The sequence below is a fragment of the Zonotrichia albicollis genome, chromosome 4 (genome assembly GCF_047830755.1).
Source record: "Zonotrichia albicollis isolate bZonAlb1 chromosome 4, bZonAlb1.hap1, whole genome shotgun sequence".
Classification (NCBI taxonomy): Eukaryota; Metazoa; Chordata; class Aves; order Passeriformes; family Passerellidae; genus Zonotrichia; species Zonotrichia albicollis.
In genome coordinates this window covers 53969675-53990358 of record NC_133822.1, presented here as the reverse complement: position 1 = coordinate 53990358, position 20684 = coordinate 53969675, and the positions used below count along the sequence as shown (strand labels likewise).

The 20684-nt window shown below is 42.7% G+C and overlaps 1 protein-coding gene across 2 annotated transcripts in view; it reads right to left on the bottom strand.

The window, feature by feature from the left end:
* Window positions 1–926: 926 nt before the first annotated feature.
* SLC38A1 (solute carrier family 38 member 1) overlaps window positions 927–20684 on the bottom strand; it is a 42540-nt gene continuing 22782 nt past the window's right edge. Inside the window, exons 6-17 of one of the 2 annotated variants that reach the window (XR_270505.4) lie at window positions 19202–19294; window positions 18803–18884; window positions 17564–17646; window positions 16618–16676; window positions 15784–15903; window positions 13510–13589; window positions 12248–12348; window positions 8991–9109; window positions 8309–8450; window positions 8103–8200; window positions 6873–7060; window positions 927–3742 (exon numbers count right to left, since the gene is read on the bottom strand). Coding sequence is in view for 1 of the 2 variants with exons in the window: in XM_005480539.4 (XP_005480596.1) it covers window positions 6959–7060; window positions 8103–8200; window positions 8309–8450; window positions 8991–9109; window positions 12248–12348; window positions 13510–13589; window positions 15784–15903; window positions 16618–16676; window positions 17564–17646; window positions 18803–18884; window positions 19202–19294 (1079 nt within the window). In the remaining variant the exon portion in view is untranslated. Of the gene's footprint in view, window positions 7061–8102; window positions 8201–8308; window positions 8451–8990; window positions 9110–12247; window positions 12349–13509; window positions 13590–15783; window positions 15904–16617; window positions 16677–17563; window positions 17647–18802; window positions 18885–19201; window positions 19295–20684 lie in introns of both variants that reach the window. The other variant, XM_005480539.4, reaches the window with a different exon arrangement.

The following is a 20684-nucleotide window of genomic DNA, read 5'->3' as shown; positions in this document are numbered from 1 at the left end:
AGAGAAGTATGTGCAAATGTATGCCAAACAGAAGAGACTATTAGACCAGTCCAGTGCAGAAGCTTGTTCCTCTGTGCTCCCAGGTTTATGGCTTTAGGATACATCCCTGGGCCTGGGGACCAGACAATGGCTTCCAAGGATCCTCTGATACACAAATGGTCTCATCACTTCTGCAGAGGAGCCTGGGGAGCTGTACTCATCCCGTGCAGTCAGGTACGCTCTTCAGTTGTTTGGACTCTAGCCAAGAAGCCGTTTTGTACGTGGTCACTATAATCTGAACACTAGTAAAATTAGTGGTCAAAGGCAAAAAAGGTAGCACTTTCCAGGCCCTTTAAAGCTTTGACAAAGGTACTTTGGCAGAAACAGCTGCCTAAGACATTACTGTCTTTGGGTATCCTCCTCATACACCTGCTAACGGCTTCTGCTTCCATAGCTGACAAAAGTCTGGCCGGGGTTCAGTCACTTCAGGCACCAGTTTGACATCTTAAACCCAACTTAACAGCAGCCCTTTAAGTTAAATTACCTGATTTGACCTTGAAACAGACTGGCAAGCATTCAGACAGTCTTCTAGAACCTGGCAGAAACAAGTGCTGGCCTTGAGGAATGCTGTCATCTTCAGCAACTGCAGGCTATAGTAACCATCTGTCCAAGTTTCAGGTCCCGCTAAAACTATTTCAGAAACCTCACCTTAAGTTTCATAGCTTTTTGTTGGTGCTTTGCTGTGTATACTGAACCAAATTTAATGCTTTGCAAGAGCTGCATGCCCTAAATTCAGTGAAAATACTTGGATGAAGAGTAAGAGAGCATTTGCTGTTCAAGCCATTAAAATGATACATCGTCATCCCTTTGGAAGAATGAGTATGATCCCAACATGAATAAAGATCCCAATTTTAATGTTTAAAAACCAAGAGGTAACAGAGAGATCATAGAACTTGATACATTTTATTTACACAAAGAAACTGAAAAACTGTGTCTTTTATTTGGATATGAGCAGCACAAAGTTAACAGGTGTTAAAAAGAGCAAAATATTACCGATGACTCACTTCAACAATCTATTAGACATGAGCTTGTATGAAGCATACATCATTCAAACAACATTGTTTATACTGGATCTGTGTGAGCCTTAGCATATGTTGGGACACTAAAACCAGGTTTCTATAAACAATGAAAAGTTCAAGTCTAGTGGAAAAATACCTTTTCAGTTTATATTTTGTTGGCTATAACACTGAAAACAAAACATACACTGGTATTAATTTGAAAAGTTCTGTAGAACTGACTGTATATAGGGTTTTCCCCTCAAATTTGTGCTCATGATAAAAGCAAATGTTATTTCAAGTTTCATTTTCATCCAAGCCCATAAAGTAAACTTGGAAAAAACCCACAATTATTTTTAGATCCATTTCTTAACCTCCATTTTTCAGCAGTCCCGAAAAAACATTTCCATGCTTTACCAGTAAGAAAGTCTATGCAAGGCCTCTGATGGATGCCTGATGGGTATCTCAGGAGATACCCAGCCCTCACCCCTGCACACAGCTATCCAATGACCTCTGCCTGTTCACAGGGTGGGATGTGCGAGCAGTCCCTGGCCAGGGAAGCTCTTGGCAGCCTCAGGTGCCAGCATTTTGGTCGCATGAGAGCAGCAGAGCGTGAGGCAGACCAGCCACAGGACTCTGCAGGAAGGGAGGGGGCTGGAAATGGCACCAATTGCTCTGGTTGCTGCTGAACCCTGGCTTGCCATACTTTTTTTCTGAACTACTGGCATTTCTGGTGACTGAAAATGGAAATGCAGAAGCTCTGCCCTGACTTCTGTTTGTACTAGTTGGGTAAATACACGCCTGGATACAACACAGCATAATGCTAGGTCAAACTGCTGGCTGCAGTTTGCCATGGTTTCTTCCATAAACCCTTCTCAGCACCTTACTCCCAACTGATCCCAGCTGAGAAGGTAAGAGGGATTTGGGTACCAAAAGGGCCCTTTAACAAGGGAGATATTTTACCCAACAGGAAGACTGGTAGACTTGCTGTTGAGAAAACAGGGAGTCATGCACTGAAATTAATCCTGGCAATTTAACTGGACCTTTTATTTCTCTTTTTACTTTAGGGATGTAATTATAATTTCAAGTTTAGAGTTTAACTTGTGAACTCTTGGGAGAAAGAAAAGGATATACATTTTGCTAAGAAGCTAAAGTATTTGTATTTCTATTAAAATTATTCTTAATATGCAGAGCCTATCTTAACACTTCCATTCATAGGGGATAACCAACTGCAAAAATATACAGCATCCTATTTATTTACAATATATATGTACATAAAAATGAAATTTCCTACAACACAACTGCATAGATTTGTCTTCAGAAACATAGGTATGTGTACAATTTGTGAAATCTAGACTTTCCAGCCCAGTACCTTTTATTAATTCATTTTCTTTTTTTTTGTTTTTCACAGTTCATTACAGAAATCCTTACATTAGATACAAATAAAACATTCTTTGCTGTACGTTACAGGAAATAAGGATTTTCTGACGCCAAGGGCTCTGGGGATTTGTTTATGAAAGCACCGTGGCGCCAGCTGATAAAGCCATCTCATGGAGCTGCTGATGGAGCTGAGTACATTCTGTGGTGCCTTTCTCCTACAGGCACTGGGGTGGGGCAGTAGGACTGGAGGTGGGACACCACCACATGAAAGTTTTGTTTTGACCAAGGTGCTCTTTAGCCTTAATGTAAGGTTCAAGCAAAGAAATGTATAAATTTATAGATAAACTAGACATACCATTAATTGTTACTGTTTAATACTCCATATCAGAGAGCTGTGTTGCGCTTATGCATTGTAAGGCAGATGTACAGACAAAACCCACACACCATCCAACCCACACTTGCATGTGTGACCTATTTCAGGTGGAGCACAGGCTTGGGGTTCATATGTGTCTCAGAAGAGCAGCCCTCAGGGTAGATGAACATTCTCATCCCTGACCTCGCAGGATGACACCAGCTCTTGTGCCCTAGGCTTGCACATGTGCCAGGCACCCCTTGGTCTGTGCCAGCTCTACAGAAGGTCTGTGCTGGTGCACAGATTTGGCACTGGCCCTCTGGCCAGGAGCACGCATCACCCAGAGAGGTCACTGCCCCGAGACACTGCTCCCAAATAACAATTTACTGTGTTTTACTACCTAGGCATGTTTGCCATTGGACAGAGAAGGGCAGCTGTATTACGGCTGCTGTAAGCCCATAACTATTTTCTTTGCAATGTGCTGTGGACTAGGAGAGGCAGCAAGGCTGTCTTTTAAGTGTAGGATTAACTCTTACAATCTTATTAGTAATCCCTGCTTCTAATTAGTCCTTCCTTGTCCCTTACCACTCGATTGTTGCTACTACACAAATAAGAATTTTAAAGATTTTTGTTGCAGTTATTAGGAGCAATTTTGCATACAGTCTATGACATTTGCAGTGCTCACAATAGTGATAAACTCTCTATGAAAAGAAAGCATGCTATCACCTACTAAGTAGATATGGTACTCTGGATCCTATTAATTTTACAACAGAGAAACTCCTACAGCATTTCACTGTGCTCTTAAAATCCTAGCTAAAATGTGGGACTCGTACAATCGCGGCTACAGGTTCACTATTCCAAATGAACTGAATAACAGCAGTACATTTTACAGATAACCTCATACAAATATTGTCATCCATCACTGATGTTGACAGTTACAGCAGGGTCTATTGCATTCTGTTAAGAATGTATAAACCTGATGAGAAAACAAAAAGCACGTTATTTCACGTTCATTACCACAGACATCAAAAACACATGATTCCTTTCCATAAATATCTATAAATATGATGCCAGTAAATCAGTCTAAGCAAAATTCCTTTTTTTTTTTTTTTTTTTTTAACGAGACCCAGAAACAAAGTCTGTTTAAAGACTTAATATTTTGGGTATCTATTTTTCAGTATATAAGACATGCTTTGGTGGTTCAGTACCTCGGGTAATTTCATTTCTATGCACACTCAGCTCATTATCCCTATTTATTCAGTAAAACTCCAGTATACAAATAAACTGGGGAAAAGGAGAAGGCAGAATAGCAAAGAGGAGAGAGAGGAATGGTGATGGAGGAGATTTAGGAAGATGAACAATCACTGACCCAACAGCCCTTCAAGTCGAAGGAAGTTGGGTGCCAAAACTCAATGGTTCGTATTTCAAACAGCAGACTACAGACTATTGGGGGGGGTGGGGGGGAGGAGGAGGGAGATGTCACATATGGGATCTTGCTGGAATCCTGTGCTGCAGATCAGACCTCTAGCTCATGCCTGGATACTTGAAAATCTTTCCCAAGGTCTTGTCTCTCACAACCCCCCAGTGCACAGCACTGTGCTGCTCATTAATCAGTAGCAGAAGAAAGACAAGGGGAGACGAAAGCAGAAGAGCCTGATAGCATCTTAAGGATAACACTGCACAGCATTCTTAGGTCTGGGTTAGGTTTTTAGGATAAGATCCAGAGAGATTATAAGGCACCTCAAAACCTGAAATGCAATCTCAGCAAGCTGAGTCAGAGAATGAGATGCTGGGCTTCTGCTGCAGTGACCACTGAGGGTTTGGTGCCTGCAAAAGGAAAACCATAAATTTACATCCCAAGCTGAGAATATGCCTGGGATGAGGCACAAAGAGATTGGAACAAAGCACAGGCTCTTCTCCCTAGAGCTCCCCAGCCTAACACCTGGTCTTGTAGGCTATAGTATGGGCTTCTCTGTGAATAAGGGCAGGGATCAGTCCCATAAGGAGTACAGAAAGAACCAGTGACCTGCAACATCACAGATAAGGGTCTGAGACCACCCACAGGAAAGTACAAGGGATCTTAGTGAATGGGCTCCGGGTAGCTCAGCTGTTTGTATGTCAAAGGCTGAGCTAGGGGGTGCTTGGGAGAAAGGATGATGCACCAGAGACCTTGCTGAGAGGTTTCCAGTTTTGTTCTTGCTGCTGGGCCACTCCAAGTAGTTTGGAAGCTTGTGGAATCCACTCTGCCTTATTTCTGGATCACAGTGAAGTAGCATCAAAGGCAAGCACCTCACTGCCTGTGCTAAGGTATAGATCTGGCAGTCTGAGTTTAGTAGGTTTAGTTTTTGCAGCATGAATGATCTGCAACTCAATGCCCAAATTTCTAAGAAGGCCCCAAACTAACCTCTCTGGATGTTATCTTTAGAAACCAACTTTCAGGGTCCTGAGATGTGTTCTGTGATCTCAACTCTCAGTGACTTGAAGTGATGGTAAGGTGTTACATTACAAGGTAATGGCAAATGGGGCAATTCAGTAGCTCACAGAAATCCCTAGATCCCAAATACTCTATCCCTAACCTTAAAAAAGAGTAAGTTGCAATGGCAGGTTCTTCACAGCTGATGATGGTCTGTTTCCACAGTTACAAAGGGAGCTGTTCAATGAAGCAGCTACTGAGAACAAGAGGGTCGCTGCATACTGACAGGTATAGTCTGAGCATACCAAGGGCATCACAGCCCTTGGGCATGAAGTGGGGCTCCCTCCAGCTCCCTCCAGAATATGAATGTGGGAGCCATGTTCATATTCTGAGACACTCCTTAGCTCACATGGTGAATGACATAAGGTGAACACGTTTATGCTGCTGGCAGTGTACTAATAGAAGATGCCTGCTCAGGACCGTGAGTGATCTGCTTAGCTTTTGAATCTCTACATGTGGTTCTCTACACCAGCTATAAGGCATTAGGCAAATGCTTATTCTGTGGGCAACTGTTCCAAGTTACAGTGTTTCTGCTAATAGAATATCTTCTAATTGGTATGCAGAACTAATGAAAAATGTAAATGAAATCTTTTAAATATAAAAAGTATTTCTGTTCAGTTAAAGAAATGTTGCAGATTTCAATTTCCATTAGAAATCTAGTAGTGTGAATCAAATCCTGCTCCCACTGCTGTCAAAGACCCTACTGACTTTAGTGGGAGGAGGGTAAGACATACGAGAGGAGCCAGTCCCTACAAGGTATGGAAAAGGCATGAGGTATGATGAAATGCGTAGGTTTTGATAAAACTGGAGCTTGGTATATTTTTTCTGAGACCAATGGGGCATTACTAAATAATTTAATGCTGAAGAAAATGCAGACTTCTTATGGAAATCTCCAAATGTCTGCTTCTCTTCAGACTCAAGTACTCATAGTTTGGGGACAAGTTCTGGTCAACCTCCAGCTCCAGTGTGCCAGAGGAATTGCGGCTGGTGGTGGTGGCTGTCCTTCTTCTGCTCCCTGCTCTGCACCACAAAGACACACACACACAGACACACCCAGTCTGTTCCCCAGAGCCATGAATGGACCAAGCCCCGGGCCTGGTTTGCCCCCAAAACATCAGAGAAGCACCGGATTTAGGACCTACGCTTACACAGCACTCGCTACGCTCTCGTGGTGCTTTTCATGCCTGTATCCAGAATGCTACACTTAACCCAGTGAGGCAAATGGTGCCTGGAACAGCAACAGAACAAACAAACAAACCAACAAACCAGATACATACAATTAGAGAGAAGAGTTTTGGCTAAAAGAGGGGGGAAGGATGTGAACGGACAACACTCCAGTTGGAATTGATAGCAACAGGCGCTGCTGCCCTAAAGGAGCAGAGCTTGTGGCTGGAGGGCTAAGGAAAAAAATGGAACAATGCAATTCATGAGTGGAAGAGGGAAAACTAATTGTGACGAATTTCTGTAAGTGATGCTCTATATAATATCATGGACAATTAACACAGACTTTTTGCTGATCAGAGAGTGACACGCCTGCTGGAAGAATGGGTCTGTTTTCTGCAAGAAAATACTCCCATGACAGTATTTTCAGTACTGGATAATCATTATTTGGATTTGATTTGAGTAAACTCACAAAAGGTGGAATAGACAACAGAACGGATGGTTGCGATTTTGGTGTGTAGCAAACAGGGGTATCTTCTTTTGGGAAGAAGGTGAACTTCAGTGGCCTTCGGCACTGCCTCCTGATTGTACCCAGTCATAGATGACCAAGGGAATGCTCACCAGGGAAAACAATACCCCCAGTGCCAAAAAAAGATAAGCCTGAAACAAGAAAAAAAAAGAGAGAAGATTAGCAAATAAAAAGAAAAGACAATTAATTCAAGTATGTTAACTTCTCTTAAGAAGATGTACAAGGTGATGATGTAATAAAGTTATCAGCTAAAATGAGCTAGCACTTCTGGTAAAGACAAGACCAATAGGTAATTAAACAGATTAGTGCCATTACTAATTTCTTGCTGAACATGAAACTAATTTTTTTCTCCTTTCATTTCCCTTCTTAAACACTGATCACCTCTAAAGATGATTAAGTGAGTCTGTTTTTAGGACAGATCAACTCTGCTCTTTCCAAAGCCCCACAGAAATCAGTATATTCTTCCCACTGGATATGCGTTCATCTAAGTTCAGCCCTTCCGTCACGGGATCTGTGGATGCAGCCAAAGTGAAACAAGTTTCCTACCTGTCTGCTCACAGAAGAAAGGTCTAACTGTAAATGCATCCAGTGCATGCCCCATTAGACTGGGAATAACAGGAATGCTGCATCTTTTCAGCTGCAGCACTGTCTGGAGCTCACAGGAAATCTTTCCAAGGTCCATTCCTATTTGCTCATGCATGCCAAATGGCTAACATAACACTTCAGCTGGCTGCTTCGTGTGGAACCACCCTAGGTCTGACTCAGGTCCATTAAAACCATGAGGAATACTGCAAATGGAGCACTTTGCATGCTTTCTGGATCAACACACAGAAGCAGAGAGAGCTTGCTGCACTGAAAGGCTTGTTGAAGAGGGCTGGAGGGCTTCCTGCACCCTGCTGACAGCTGCTGCTGCGTGCCAGCCAGGGAAGTACCTCATCCCACAGAGAAGGGTCTCCCCAAAACACAAGATGCTGTGCATGGCACGGCCCCTCCACCAGGGGACTCCCAGGGTGAGCAAAGAAGGGCAAGCACAGCTGCCAGCTGACTGAGGTACAGAGGGAATGTAATGTAAAGGAGCTCACACATATGTTCAGACTAGGTCTGCTTTGCGCCTAGCACATTAAAGAGAATGACAAGATGGAGGTGTTGCATCGATGGGAATGGAATTCATACCCAAATCCTCTGAGTCAACTTTGATCCATCCTGCTGTGTAATTTTTATATACAATGACGAAGGAAGAATGAAGATCAGCATGTTGGCAGAAGTGACCCCTGCAAAATTCAAATGAAAGAGTTTTGTTAACTGTCAGCAACAGCTAATTATTGCGTTGCTGATTAGCAACTGTTTTTTATTAGCAGGACAAAACCAGGATACTCTACCTACAACTCCAAAAATATCCTTCATGGATGGGATAAAAATGACTAATAGGTTGATGATAACCAAAAGAACCAAAGTAACCACAATATGACGGCATAAATCAAATTTTGTTTTTCTGGCCATCTCGAATAATGACGAACGCACCTGTAGGGGGAGAGAGAGAGAGGAAGTTTTCCATCAAGATCAGTCTATGATCTTCCCATGTTTATTTTAACTGGTTATTCATATGACAAGTGCTGCATAGATCTGTCTGAAATTTTGGGTTGCCTGAGGTAATGTCCTTTGAAATACCCCTTAAAATTAATTTTTATTTCAGAACTGTAGGGACATGTGCATGTGCAGTAGGATATTCCTCTCTTTCTAACATGCCTTTTTGAATCCTTCTGCACTTTAAAAGGAACTTCACCTCTGAGCCTGCTCCAGTAAAGTGATGTGACATCAGAGAGGATCCTTGTGGATTCAATTTAAAACAGATTTACCAAAAGTGATTTATTTATTTATTTACTCTATAGAGAACTTCTCCAGAAGTTAGTGGGCATCTGGCATGAGAAAAGACTAATCCAAGCTCAAGCTCTTTTTGTAGCTGCAACACAGTAGTCTCAGCCATCACTGGATTGTGGTTTGAAGAAATGTGCTGTGCACAGCTGTTACCAACTTCCAAACCATGCAGACCTTTTTACTTACAGTGAAAAACAGCACTGGCACGGTGAGAATCACTGCCACGATCACAGCCAAGCGCACAGTCAGGATGAGGATGTCATCTTTGCTCTGGTATTTGTGAAGCAGATCTGACTGCACATTCTCTATGGGAAAAACAGTAAGGTAAGTGTTCTGGCAAAAAGGCAATTAGTCCACAAAAATCATTGCTTAACAACAGCCTTCTTGAACAACAAGTGATTTATCTGTAAACAAAAGAGTATGGAATGAAACATCCTTGAGTTAATACAGCACTTTAAACAAAATCCCAATGATCCCATTATTCCATATTAATTCTTTGGAGGCCTGATTTAGAAATGCATCTTATTTCATAACAGCACATGCCTGAGTCTAAGGTAATTTTCACTGTAGAAAAGACAACAGTGAGACATACACGAAAGCTTGCTTACATATATACATTTATACAAAAATAGGTAAAGTGAAATTAGCTATTTTTAATTGGTTCTGTGGACTTTTTTTAAAGTTCCAAATGATATAAAAATAAAGACATGCACTGCAATGGCTGAACTTAATATAAACTGCAAGGTCTTGAGCTAAATTCATTTAAACAGCAAATAAACTTCCAGCAAAAAGCAGTGCCCCTGTTCTCAACTGAGAACAAAGCCTATCTCAGGTCAGCTCTCAGCAGGACACTCTGACATTTGCACTCAAATCCTTCAGCAGCTCCTCTGAGGGCTGCCAGCAGAGCCTGCAGCTCAGCTCCACGCTGGCCAGCAGCCCCAGCAGCCAAGACAAATCACAGGGGGTGCTTAACAGGGAGGTGCTGGCAATATTTTAATACAACCTCCTGCCAAAATGTTTCCTTGAAGCTGTGAAAAACAGTACAGAGCAGGTCTGCGTGTACTAACCAGCAGGAAAACCAAGTTGCTGAGGGACCTACATGTTTGCTTTGTAATTTTTAAATATCCAGAAGCAATAACCTAAAGGGGTGGCTGTTAAGCATGCCACCAAACACACTTGCTGCCCCTTTTTAGGCCCTTGTTACTGCTTGCTAATCTTAGAAAGCTGGTGGTAAAACATAACAGCTCTTAAAGGGAACTCAGTGGCCACGTCTAATTTACCATCTTTGGCACTTGGGAAAACCTCATGTATTCCTGGAGGCAGAGGGATCTGTTCTGCGGCAAAATGCCTACACTCCCCCCAGGGCGCCCTTCTGGGTAGAGACCACAGGTAACACCACCTAGGCAGTGCCTGAATCCCCACCAGGAGAAAGAAAACGCTCTCCCACCTCCCTGCAGATCAGGAGTGGGGTTTTCAAGCCGGGCACATGCACAGCTTCTGCAACACAGAGCTTACTCTGCTCCTGCAAGCACAGACTGCAACTTCTGTACCGCTCACGGGCTGCAGCCAGGTAGGAAGTGAAGGGCAAGGCTTACAGTTGAAGGTCTGTTTTCCTTTCAGCTAGATACACCACAGAGCCCAACCACACTGTGACCTTTTAGGGGAAGAAAAACACCTCTTTTCTGTAATTCTGCAATGTAAATATAGTCATCACTGCAACACTTTTGAGAACACAGCAAACAGACAAGTACTATTGGTGTAAAGAAGAAATGGTCACAATAAAAATACTGTTCTTACCCAGGTAAGGGTAGAGAAGAGGGTTAGAACACTGTAAGTGAACATATGAAAGGTAAGGTCTTTTTGGTCTCAAGGGGAAGAATGAAGGAATTTTATGGAGGAATTCTACATTCCCTCAGTGTCTTTCTTGCAGCCTGTCACTGCACTGACACTGCAGAAGCCCCAGCAGAGCTCTCCACAGCATCCACCTGTGGGCTGTCAGTGCTGTAGAGCAGGGATGCCTAATGTGGGGAGAGGCACACAAGACACCCCAGGGATTCCTCCACCATTCCCCCTCAGGAGGGCCAGAAGGACGCAGCCCCTACCTCCTCCATGGACTGCAGACCCTCGTCCTTGAGGGGTGTGGGAGCTTCCCAGAGAGGAGCGCCACAGATCTGCCTCCTCAGATCCCTGGGGCAATCACATCAGAATCTCCTCCCTGCCAAAGCGAAGGGGTCCATGCTGATTTACACCCACTTGCTCCCTGGGGCTGCTAATTTGATGCATCTCTACGAAAATGGGTTAGATGGGAGCAGCTGGATGAGAACGGCTGATGCTGTTGTCACTTGCAGCCTATTTGTGGGTTCATTGGGAAAATTAGAACAGATGACCTCAAGTTACTTCAACACATGGATACTCAAGGCCTCATAATCAGAATGAGAGTTTGAGAAAGCAAATATGAGATTTGGTACAGCTTTGGGGAAAAAAAAGCCACATTTCATATTTACTTATTTTTTTTCTCTTGCAATTGGTGGCTCACAAGGGACATTATCATGAATGGGGAGGTTGTAACAAAAATGCCACTTAGAATAGGGTGGTGAAGACTGATGGGTGACTCTGAGGTAAAAGGCAAAAAACATCAGCTTTGTCACCTGTCTTGTAACCCCTTAGCAGTCCATGGAAAAAGACACTACTTTTCAACATTCTCATGATACTGGAATATGGGAGTTCCTGGGCAACATTTGTATTTTATCCTACTTTACTGAAGAATTGTGCCTTTAGGGCATGCATATTGTATCCTTTAGTGATACAATATAATTTGTTTGTTAACTGAATTGATATGCATGGAGAGAGACAGGGTGGGAGTCTCAAACACTGAGATAATCATCCTTTGGTGGCTGAGCTGGGACAACACTCAAAGCTTCCCCACCTTCACTGCAGTTTGTTTAACCAAGACCTTAAGAGGTCAGCTCTAGGGACACAGGGAAAACATTTGGTCTGTTGCCTCTATGACGAAAGCGTTACTAAGAAAGTGAAAAAGCTGTGATGGCCAATTTGTTACTCATTTCCTAGGACCTGCTCTCAAATCTGTCTCAACTTTTGCAAATATGCATGCTTCAGCCATTACCAATGCACACATCATTCAGGTGAGGACCTTGGAATAAAATAAAATCTTAGTGGGGCCCAGCTAATCCTCAATTCTGTAAAACAAATCTCTCCCTCATATTTTGAAAATGCCTTTCGCAAATAATACTTTCACTTGTGCATTTCATCCACGGGGAAAGAGGAGAAAAGGATTTATACCTACAATATGAGAACTACAAGGAAAATTATTTGGAAAAGTACTTTAATATAAGTGGATGGGACTTTCCTTTCCAGCTGGGATACACTATTGATTTGACATGTATCCCCTTTCTACTCTGATCAGTAAAGAACCCCATACTTACCGTAGAAAGTCAAATAGCCAAATATGGCAGTCATAAAGTACATCAGAAACATGGCAAAAAATGAGATATTTGAAACCAACTGCATTTTTTTCTGTGAACGGCTGGAGAAAGAACAAGAAAAGAACACATAAGAATGGTTTGGCTGGATTTTTCCATAGCTGTTTCAAAATGTATTAGGTGTTTGCATAAGCATAGTAATTCTGGGGACACGTATAAATGCATTTTCATTTAAAACAGTAACTCACTGACAGCTGCACAAGGAAGAAAAGGACTGGGGAAAAGGACCCTTCCTGGGCTTAAGTGAAAAAATAGTGGGTGTGACCTGTGGGTCTGCTCCATGTCTGTACCTGCTTAAACAGTGAAGCCATGTGGAGACAGGATGACCCTGAAACACTTTGGTAATTAAATTAAAAGGTCAAAATGAAGGAAGTATAAAATTATTCATAGAGAAAAAAAACCCCAAAATGTTCTGAATGACTGCAGAGAAATATCTGTGTCCCCATGTGCAGAAAATACTGGATTTATGCTGACCTGTAAAATAGTTAAAGTGTAAACATTTAATCTTCAGATATTTGTTCTGAAGTATGAACACTCCAGTACCTAAGCTCAGACTTTTAAATCCACACAAGGTTGCCCTAACAGGTACCTGGGAACCTGCTCAAGTGACTTGAAATTTCAAGCACCCAGCAAGCGTCTGAGGGCAGTCATGGGTCTGACAGACCCTGACCTCTCCCTGGGGCTCCGCCATAGCCCAGGACCCCACTGCAGCTGCCCAGGGCGGTCAGCAGTGTCACAGCAGAGCTGATCTCCAGCTCCCCACAGCCCATCCATCCCAGCTGGGGTGTCAGTGAGACAGCAGTACCAACAAAGGTCTTTTAGTATCAGTAAGGCTGAAATCACTTTTATTTTCCTGGTACTGCAACAGACTTTCGGTTGCACTAATGCTGTGGAACAAACACTGTTAGCGGAACACACGCCTCTCCTGTGCCAAATATCAACTGGCAGAACTTGGCTCTCCCCAGGCTGCTGTGTATTTCCAGGCAAAACTCCCAAGTATTGCATTATTCTCCACCTCCCTTACCCCTGCTCCAGGGGCACAGCATGACTGGAGGCCAGATTTCCTAGCTGACAGCCATGCTTGATGAGTGTTACTAAAGCACACCTCTGAGTGGTACAAATGACTCAGAGCACCTCTGTGCTAACACTTCCCATGTAAAATGGGTCAAAACAATAAACTGTTTAAAAAAATAAAAAAGGCTTACTCTTTAAGTTCGCTGTAAATCGGGAGGACTGATGGGTGGCACACAAATGCAAAAGCAATGGTGGGCAAAGCGTACACGGTCTGTTCAGAGAGAATTTCAGAAAATAAGTTAAGAAGAAGTATTTTCCCCGGTGGTCTGAAGAAATGTTCCATGTTCAACTACCTCAGCTCCAAGCTCTCTGGACTCTTCAAACAAACACTGAGAGCCTTTCTGAGAAGGCAGAAGACCTGTCCCTTAGCATGTGTTTAACAAAATGGGGGAAACCAGGGCGCTTTCAACAGGAGGACAAAGTCTTGCCTTGGTGGCATCAGCGCAGCACTGACTGTGCTCAGAGCACAGAGCTGGCTTTGCCACGCTGCTGCTGCCTTTGCCCCCTGGGATGGGTCTGCCTGCCCAGCTACTGCCACCGTCACTAGCACAGTGTCACGGTGTCACGCGTGAAAGGGACGTGTGGTGGGTCACGGCTACGCTACCCTGCCTTGGCATGGAGAGGGGTGCGCGCCCATGGGGCTAAGGCTGAAGTCCTGAAGAGGAAGCCCGTATCCAGACTGTAAGAAAAGAGAACAGGAATGCAGAACTTACAAAGAAATGGATATTTCAAGGTACCAGACTGAATCCCTTAATTTCACAGGCCAACAAAAGGACCAGGAGAGCTGTGGAGGGAGCATGCATTTTCTTGGGGAAAGAGAAACACCATTATGTCACCAGAAAGGGCAGAAGGCCTCCAAGTGGGACCTCAGCCCCTTCTCCGCTAACAACTTGGGTGGGTTTCAGCCCTCAGCCAAACTTCAAAAATGGCATCAGTGCTCAGGCACTTCCATTCTTCTGAGGGAACAGGTATGAGCAGAGGTCACATACCTGAAATTATAGGTAATTATAGGTCCTCCTCTAAGGACAACGTGAGTCTATTCTACATGCAGCTCTGTCCTGCCCTCTGAGATCTGCTTGTGCTGGTCACAGGCATCCCCTTCCCACACAAGACATCCTATGGTGCACCCCAGGCCTGACAGATTCAGTAAATGTGCTGGTTGCTCTCCGGAGGTCCTTCCTTGCCCAGGCCTTTGCCACCTCTCCCTCACTCACAGCACAGTACTGTTGTGGTGTCTCCATCTGTAGGATATTCAGAAGTTGCCTGGACATCATGCTAGGTGGCCTTACCTCAGCACAGAGGTTTGACCAGGTGATTTCCAGGTCTCTGCCAACCTCAGTTGTCCTGTTCTGTGAAACTGTCCTGTCTCCTCTCACACACTGAAGCTGCTAAAAAGACTGGCAAATTGTTGGCCCAGAGGGCAAGCCTCTGGAGTTCAGCTCCTAATTCAGATAGACTGATCCTTCCGAGGTGCCTCCATTGGCCCTGAGGCAAATGCTGACACTCACTGAAGAAGAAGACTACCTTTCAAAGTTTACAGAAGTATACCTACACCTAAGCTGCCATGGCACAGCAAGTTAACTAATTCTTGGTTCATCATGATGGATCTGGGGTGATGGTTACCTCCAGCCAAAGAAAAGTGCTTCACCTGGCTTCTTCAACTGAAGCTGGTGGGTTAAATTTAAAAAAATATATATTTGCACACCTCTGCTATAAATGTGCATTCCCTATGAAAGTGACTAAGGCCCTGAGGACCACATCCTGATGGATAAAGTGCTGTTTCACTGGGAGCACTGCATCCCAGCACAGCTGACAGGAACCATCCTCCTGCAGGTAGAGACAGCTGCCCTCCCACATTCTCTTAGACCAACTTTTTCTGCAGCTGTGTGGTGATGGAAGGAAGCATCCAGCTGAAAGGCAACCAAATTTTTGCTTATTAACTTTCAACCATATCCTTTTCATAGTCCAGTTCACCACATGGCTACAGAAACTTGTACCCTGTTACAAGGAAGTGGTTTGGGTGCAGGACAGAGTATTTGGGCTTTGGATGGAGATGTGACCTACTCAGCCTCTACTGAGCAACAGCCTAAAGGCACAGTTGCAGCACGGATAGTGAGCAGCAGTGGAAAGGAAAAATCTCCTGAAAAGAGCTGTTATTGTCCAGGGGTAGCTTGGGCTTGTAGCCTTAACACCTCTGTGCCAGGGCAGGACAAGACTGCAAGGAGCCACATTCCCCATGGCATCTCTGCAAGGCTGGGCAAGGACACCCGCTGTGCATTAACCACTGGGTCACAAGTGGAACCATGGAGAATCAGGCCCTTTGTGGTGCTGATCAGAATACGAATATGGGGTGTAGGTGCATATATTATGTGAATTAAAAGTAAGTATTATAAAAAGAAACATACCTTGGAATTAAAGATAACATACTTTGGCTTACACGTATGTTCTGAGCTATTTGATAGGATAGATGATGTTGCATTTAGCCCTTGTCCATCACAGGGAATTTGAAACTTCTTGTAAATAACCTAGAATAAGAGGAGAAGACAGCTAATTGCTAAAATAATAATGAAAAGCAAATTAGAATTTAAATATCAGTGGAATTGTGGGTGTCCTGACCTGCATCAGCAATAGTGTGGCCAGCAGGACTAGGGAAGTGATCATTACCCTGTACTCAGCACTGGTGAGGCTTTCCCTTGAGTGCTGTTTCCAGTTCTGGGCCTCTCACTACAAGAAGGACATTGAGGTGCCACAGCATATCCAGAGAAGGGCAACAGAGCTGGTAAAGGGCCGAGAGTGAGCCATAAGAGGAGCTGCTGAGGAAGCTGGGGATGTTCAGCTTGGAGAAAAAGAGGCTGAGCAGGGACCTTATTACTCTCCACAGTTGCTTGATAGGAGGCTGTAGCCAGGTGGAGTTCAGCCTTTTCTTCCAGGTAACAAGTGACAGGATGAGAGGAAATGACCTTAAGTTGCACTAAGGGGCATTCAAACTGGACATTAAGAATGGTTTTTTTAATGGAAATGGTTGTGAAGCATTGGAAAGACTGCCCAGGGAACTGGTGGAGTCACTATCCCTGAAAGTGTTCAAAAACACACAAGTGGATGTTTCACTTGAGGACATAGTTTAATGGTGGACAAGGTGCTCGGTTGACAGTTGGACTTTTCCAGTCTCTTCATCGCCGACACCTTAACAATCCTGATTCCAAGTGATTCATCCAACAAAGAAAGCAAGCTGAACTTACCACTACCAGGAAAAATACCATGCAGCTTAATGAAAATCCACTGGTATAGCCAAGGTATCCTGAAAGAAATTAAGAGGAAGTCTCATACAGAATAATTTTATTAGTCTCATATCTTGGTTTTTACTGCTTTTTGCTTCTGCATGAAAAATTCAAATGTATTAAACATTTAATATGTGCTGTGAACTTCTGGGCAGGACAAGAGCATGTCCTGTTGGTGTGGGAGTCTCCCAAAGTCTTTCAAGTCTCCCAGCTTTTGGGCAAGCCTAAGCCTTGCCGTGACCTCAGGGTCACCTTTACCACAGTTTAACTAACTTTACTTTTAAAAGAGGCTGTGATAATTGAAAAAAACCTGAAAGTATGCAATTGCAATCTGAATATGACTCAGGTTCCCTAAGTCATGTCAGCTGAGTTTCAAAAAAGAAGATCCCAAATGGACTTTGGTGCCAAATGTTACCAGCATGGTTTTTAAAAAATACACTGCGTACCTACTGGCATTGCAGTTGGATTCAAACACATCTGAAAATGCAATTCTCTGTATATATCTTACTTCAAAGTCCAATACTTCCAATTAACCTCACCAGTAAAATTTTCATGCAGATAGAAAAGTAACATTTTTTGTAATCTCACCAGTTGTGAACTTGTTTTTATAGGCCACACATAAAATTGAATTACCTTATGAAATGAAGACCCTCTTAACTATAATTTGTAAAATCAATTTCCACAATTGTGTGGATAAAGCTGGTTAATACTGAGCTCAATCACTGTGATAATTTAGGCCTACTTGTTTCAAAATGCTCAGAACACAGATTATTTCTGGATCAGGGAGGCTCCTTAGATAACAATGTGAGCACATTTTTCTTATTATAGTTGAATTGTCAGTTTGGCCATCAGTGGCACAATATTTGGGTACCTCTTTTTGAGTCTCATGGTGGCATTTTCATCTTACCTAAGTTCTTCAGGAGACATAAAGGGAGGATTATACAAAGCGTCACTGCGACAACAAGGATACGCCCATCCACGTACCATTCCCTGTATAAAACATTAAAAAAACCATACCATGAGCACATCCTAAACATTTTCTGGTTTTCCTCACCAGTCATCCTCTTTGATTGCTGTACTTACAGAACTATCTTTGGTCTCCTTACCCTACATGTTTCTAATAAAGGACAGAAAGGATCCCATCCTGGCTTTGTAGACTCGTTAGGTATCCATGGCACTGCTCTGACTCAGGTAGGGCAGATTTCCCGAGTCACCAAAGTATCACCCTACCATGGAGATCAGTGCGTGGGTCTGAGAGGCAGAACCACCAGCTCTGTAAGCTGACACAAGCCACCCTGCCATGACAATGAAAGATCACACAGAGGGCCAGAGAGCACAGTGGGGCTGGAGGGCCACCACGAGTCATTTGCCAAACCACCCAGGCACGCGACTGGAGCAGCAAACCAGGCTCCAGTGGGCTGGCAGGCACTAGCTAGCCCAAGTCTGCATCTCCTCTACCAAAGTGCTTTGCATCCTACTGTAAAGAAAGAAAGAGGAGAAGGGGCAGTGTTAGTGATGTTCTGTACGGCCTATTTCCATTGCTTGGTCCAGTAGAGTAGGAAAGCCTAAGAATGGAATCTCTACAACCTTCTCCTACACTGCAGCACACCATATAATCCAGTGCAAGGGGTATTAACTGGTATAAAAAAATGCTACCCCTCTACTAAAATAGCTGGCAAATGCCAAAGAGAGATAAAGGGCAGAAATCTTATTTATATAAATATTCTGCAATGGTCATATGCTAGTTGCAAAGAATTTCGCTTTGTGGACATTGTTTCAGGGGCAAAATCATGTAAGAGATTCAGAATTCATGGAAACACATAATATCTTTAACTTGCATTGTTTACAATATTTCAAGTGTGGCCTAACACTGTAAAATATTGGATTCTATAAGAGTTTTGTATATAACAAAATTCTTCATGAAAAGCTGGTGTGCAGAAAGGGCAACTAAAGTTTCATTCCCTATCCATTGTCTCCTTCCCAAATTTATCTTGTCTTTTATTAACCCCCTAAGATATTCCTGTGAAAATCTACTTTGACAAACCTAAAGACCATCCAATACTTCAGAGCTTTTATAAACATATTCTTAAAATTTACTATACATTTTAAATTCTACAATCTAAGTAACAGAACTAATTCAACTTACGAAAAAGTTTCTTCTTTTCCCATTAGAAACTTTATGGCAGAAGGCAACTCATTTTTGACTATGAAGAGATAGCTCAACATTGCTGGAGGAAGAATAAGATAATTTTAGAAAGTGGGTAAAATAGTTTGTGGAACAAGTACCGAGAAGCATCCTTAACCTTCTCCCTCCCACATCAGTGTCTGATGATAGAAAACCCCAAACTATGACTGACTGTAAATCACTGATCACTCAGTAATGCAGTATTTTTAAAGGGCTGCATGCAAAATGATAGCCACAACTATACTGAGGACCATGAAGGTCCCTGGAAGTCATGGAGAGAAGGAACCTGACTTGTTTGCAGCTGTAAAATTATTGAGATTTTCCAAGCCTTTTTTTTTCAATATTCTTTATTTCCTTTACCTCCAATATTCTGAAGAGATGTAGATCCAAAGACAATCATTTTCCCTGGGGTGCCAAAGATCTGCTCACCAAGCTTTTCATACACCATGCAGCCTGCATCAGAAGAAGAGGAGAAAGGTAACGAGCACACCACTGAAAGCTGTTGAGTCAAAGCATTCACGATTCCTTTTCAGCCAAGCACCTGTCTATGCAGCCCAACCTGCCATTTGCAAGTAAATAGGGAGCTCCCTTGTAATTTCTAGGGCTGAAAATTATGTAGGTATATTTTCCTGACTTCTAAAAATGTTGTTGTTGGCTACCAGTCACTTCTGAAATGGAAGCTCTTAAAGAGAGTTTTACACACTTTTAATGAGTGTGTCTATACCCTGAGTGACATGTTAAGTCCTGGTATCCTCATCCCAGCATATTAAGTTTTTCACTTGCAATGAGAGTAATGTAGAAAGGCTCCTCTCCAGAAGAAACTCAGCACAGCAGGATCCACAAGTCAGCCCAGGCAGCCTGGACACACACTACTGCCATTCTGCAGTTCTGCTTGCCTTGACTCAACGATCAGATGAGGACAGCCACTGGTTTAGAGGATCATTTATGGCTTCTAATGACAAAGCCTCAAATTGTGAATTCTCAGTGTTGTATATTTTTGGTAAAGCAGGCAAAGGTGTAAAAGATAACTAAAATTCCTTTCCAAATATCTGTCAAGCTTGTGAAACTCCTCCATTAATTGGTTTGTGTTTATGTTAATTTTTTTTTTTTTACTTGTCTGTGATGTAGGCTGATAAAAATGAGTAGTGGACATTGTGAAGATGGTGAGATACATAGGAACAAAAAGAGAAATAGTGGGCAGATTATTTTTGGGATACATTTTTAAAATTATCCCATTATCTGGTTTTGTCTATATTACTTTACTGACATTTCTGCTTTAAAGTTTGTGTAAAAAGTAAGTCTGAACTTAAATGTACCAGCAACATAGAAAAGAGGACTTAGATTTTGAGTGTAATGGGACACAAATGTATCCACATTGAGGAAGCTGTACCTATCAGAAATAGGCAGTTGCTGACATTATACATATTATAACAGTAATCATGTCTGTCCAAATTGCATATTTAAATATTAAAGTATTCTTATGCACAGATTATTTTTTAAATATGACATTGTCAACAAGGAAACATTGTTAACATTTAGAAATTGTTAACAAGAAAAGAGGCTCTTGGACTTCAGAACACAGCGTCATTTGACATAGTACTGTAGGCAACTTCTAATTTCTGTGTTGAGATAGTGTATCTGTGTTACAGTTACACTTCTCTCTGTGAAGGAACTGTTCCCTTTTATTTTTTTGTAAGAAAACTCCACCACAAAGATTATCAGGAGTTTCACACTAACCACTAAGGACAAACTGTGTTTCCAGGTAAGTTTCACCATAGGCAAAGATACATTATATTTCATTTGCAATGCAAAGAAACTATATGAGCTGTTCCTTCTAGCTCAC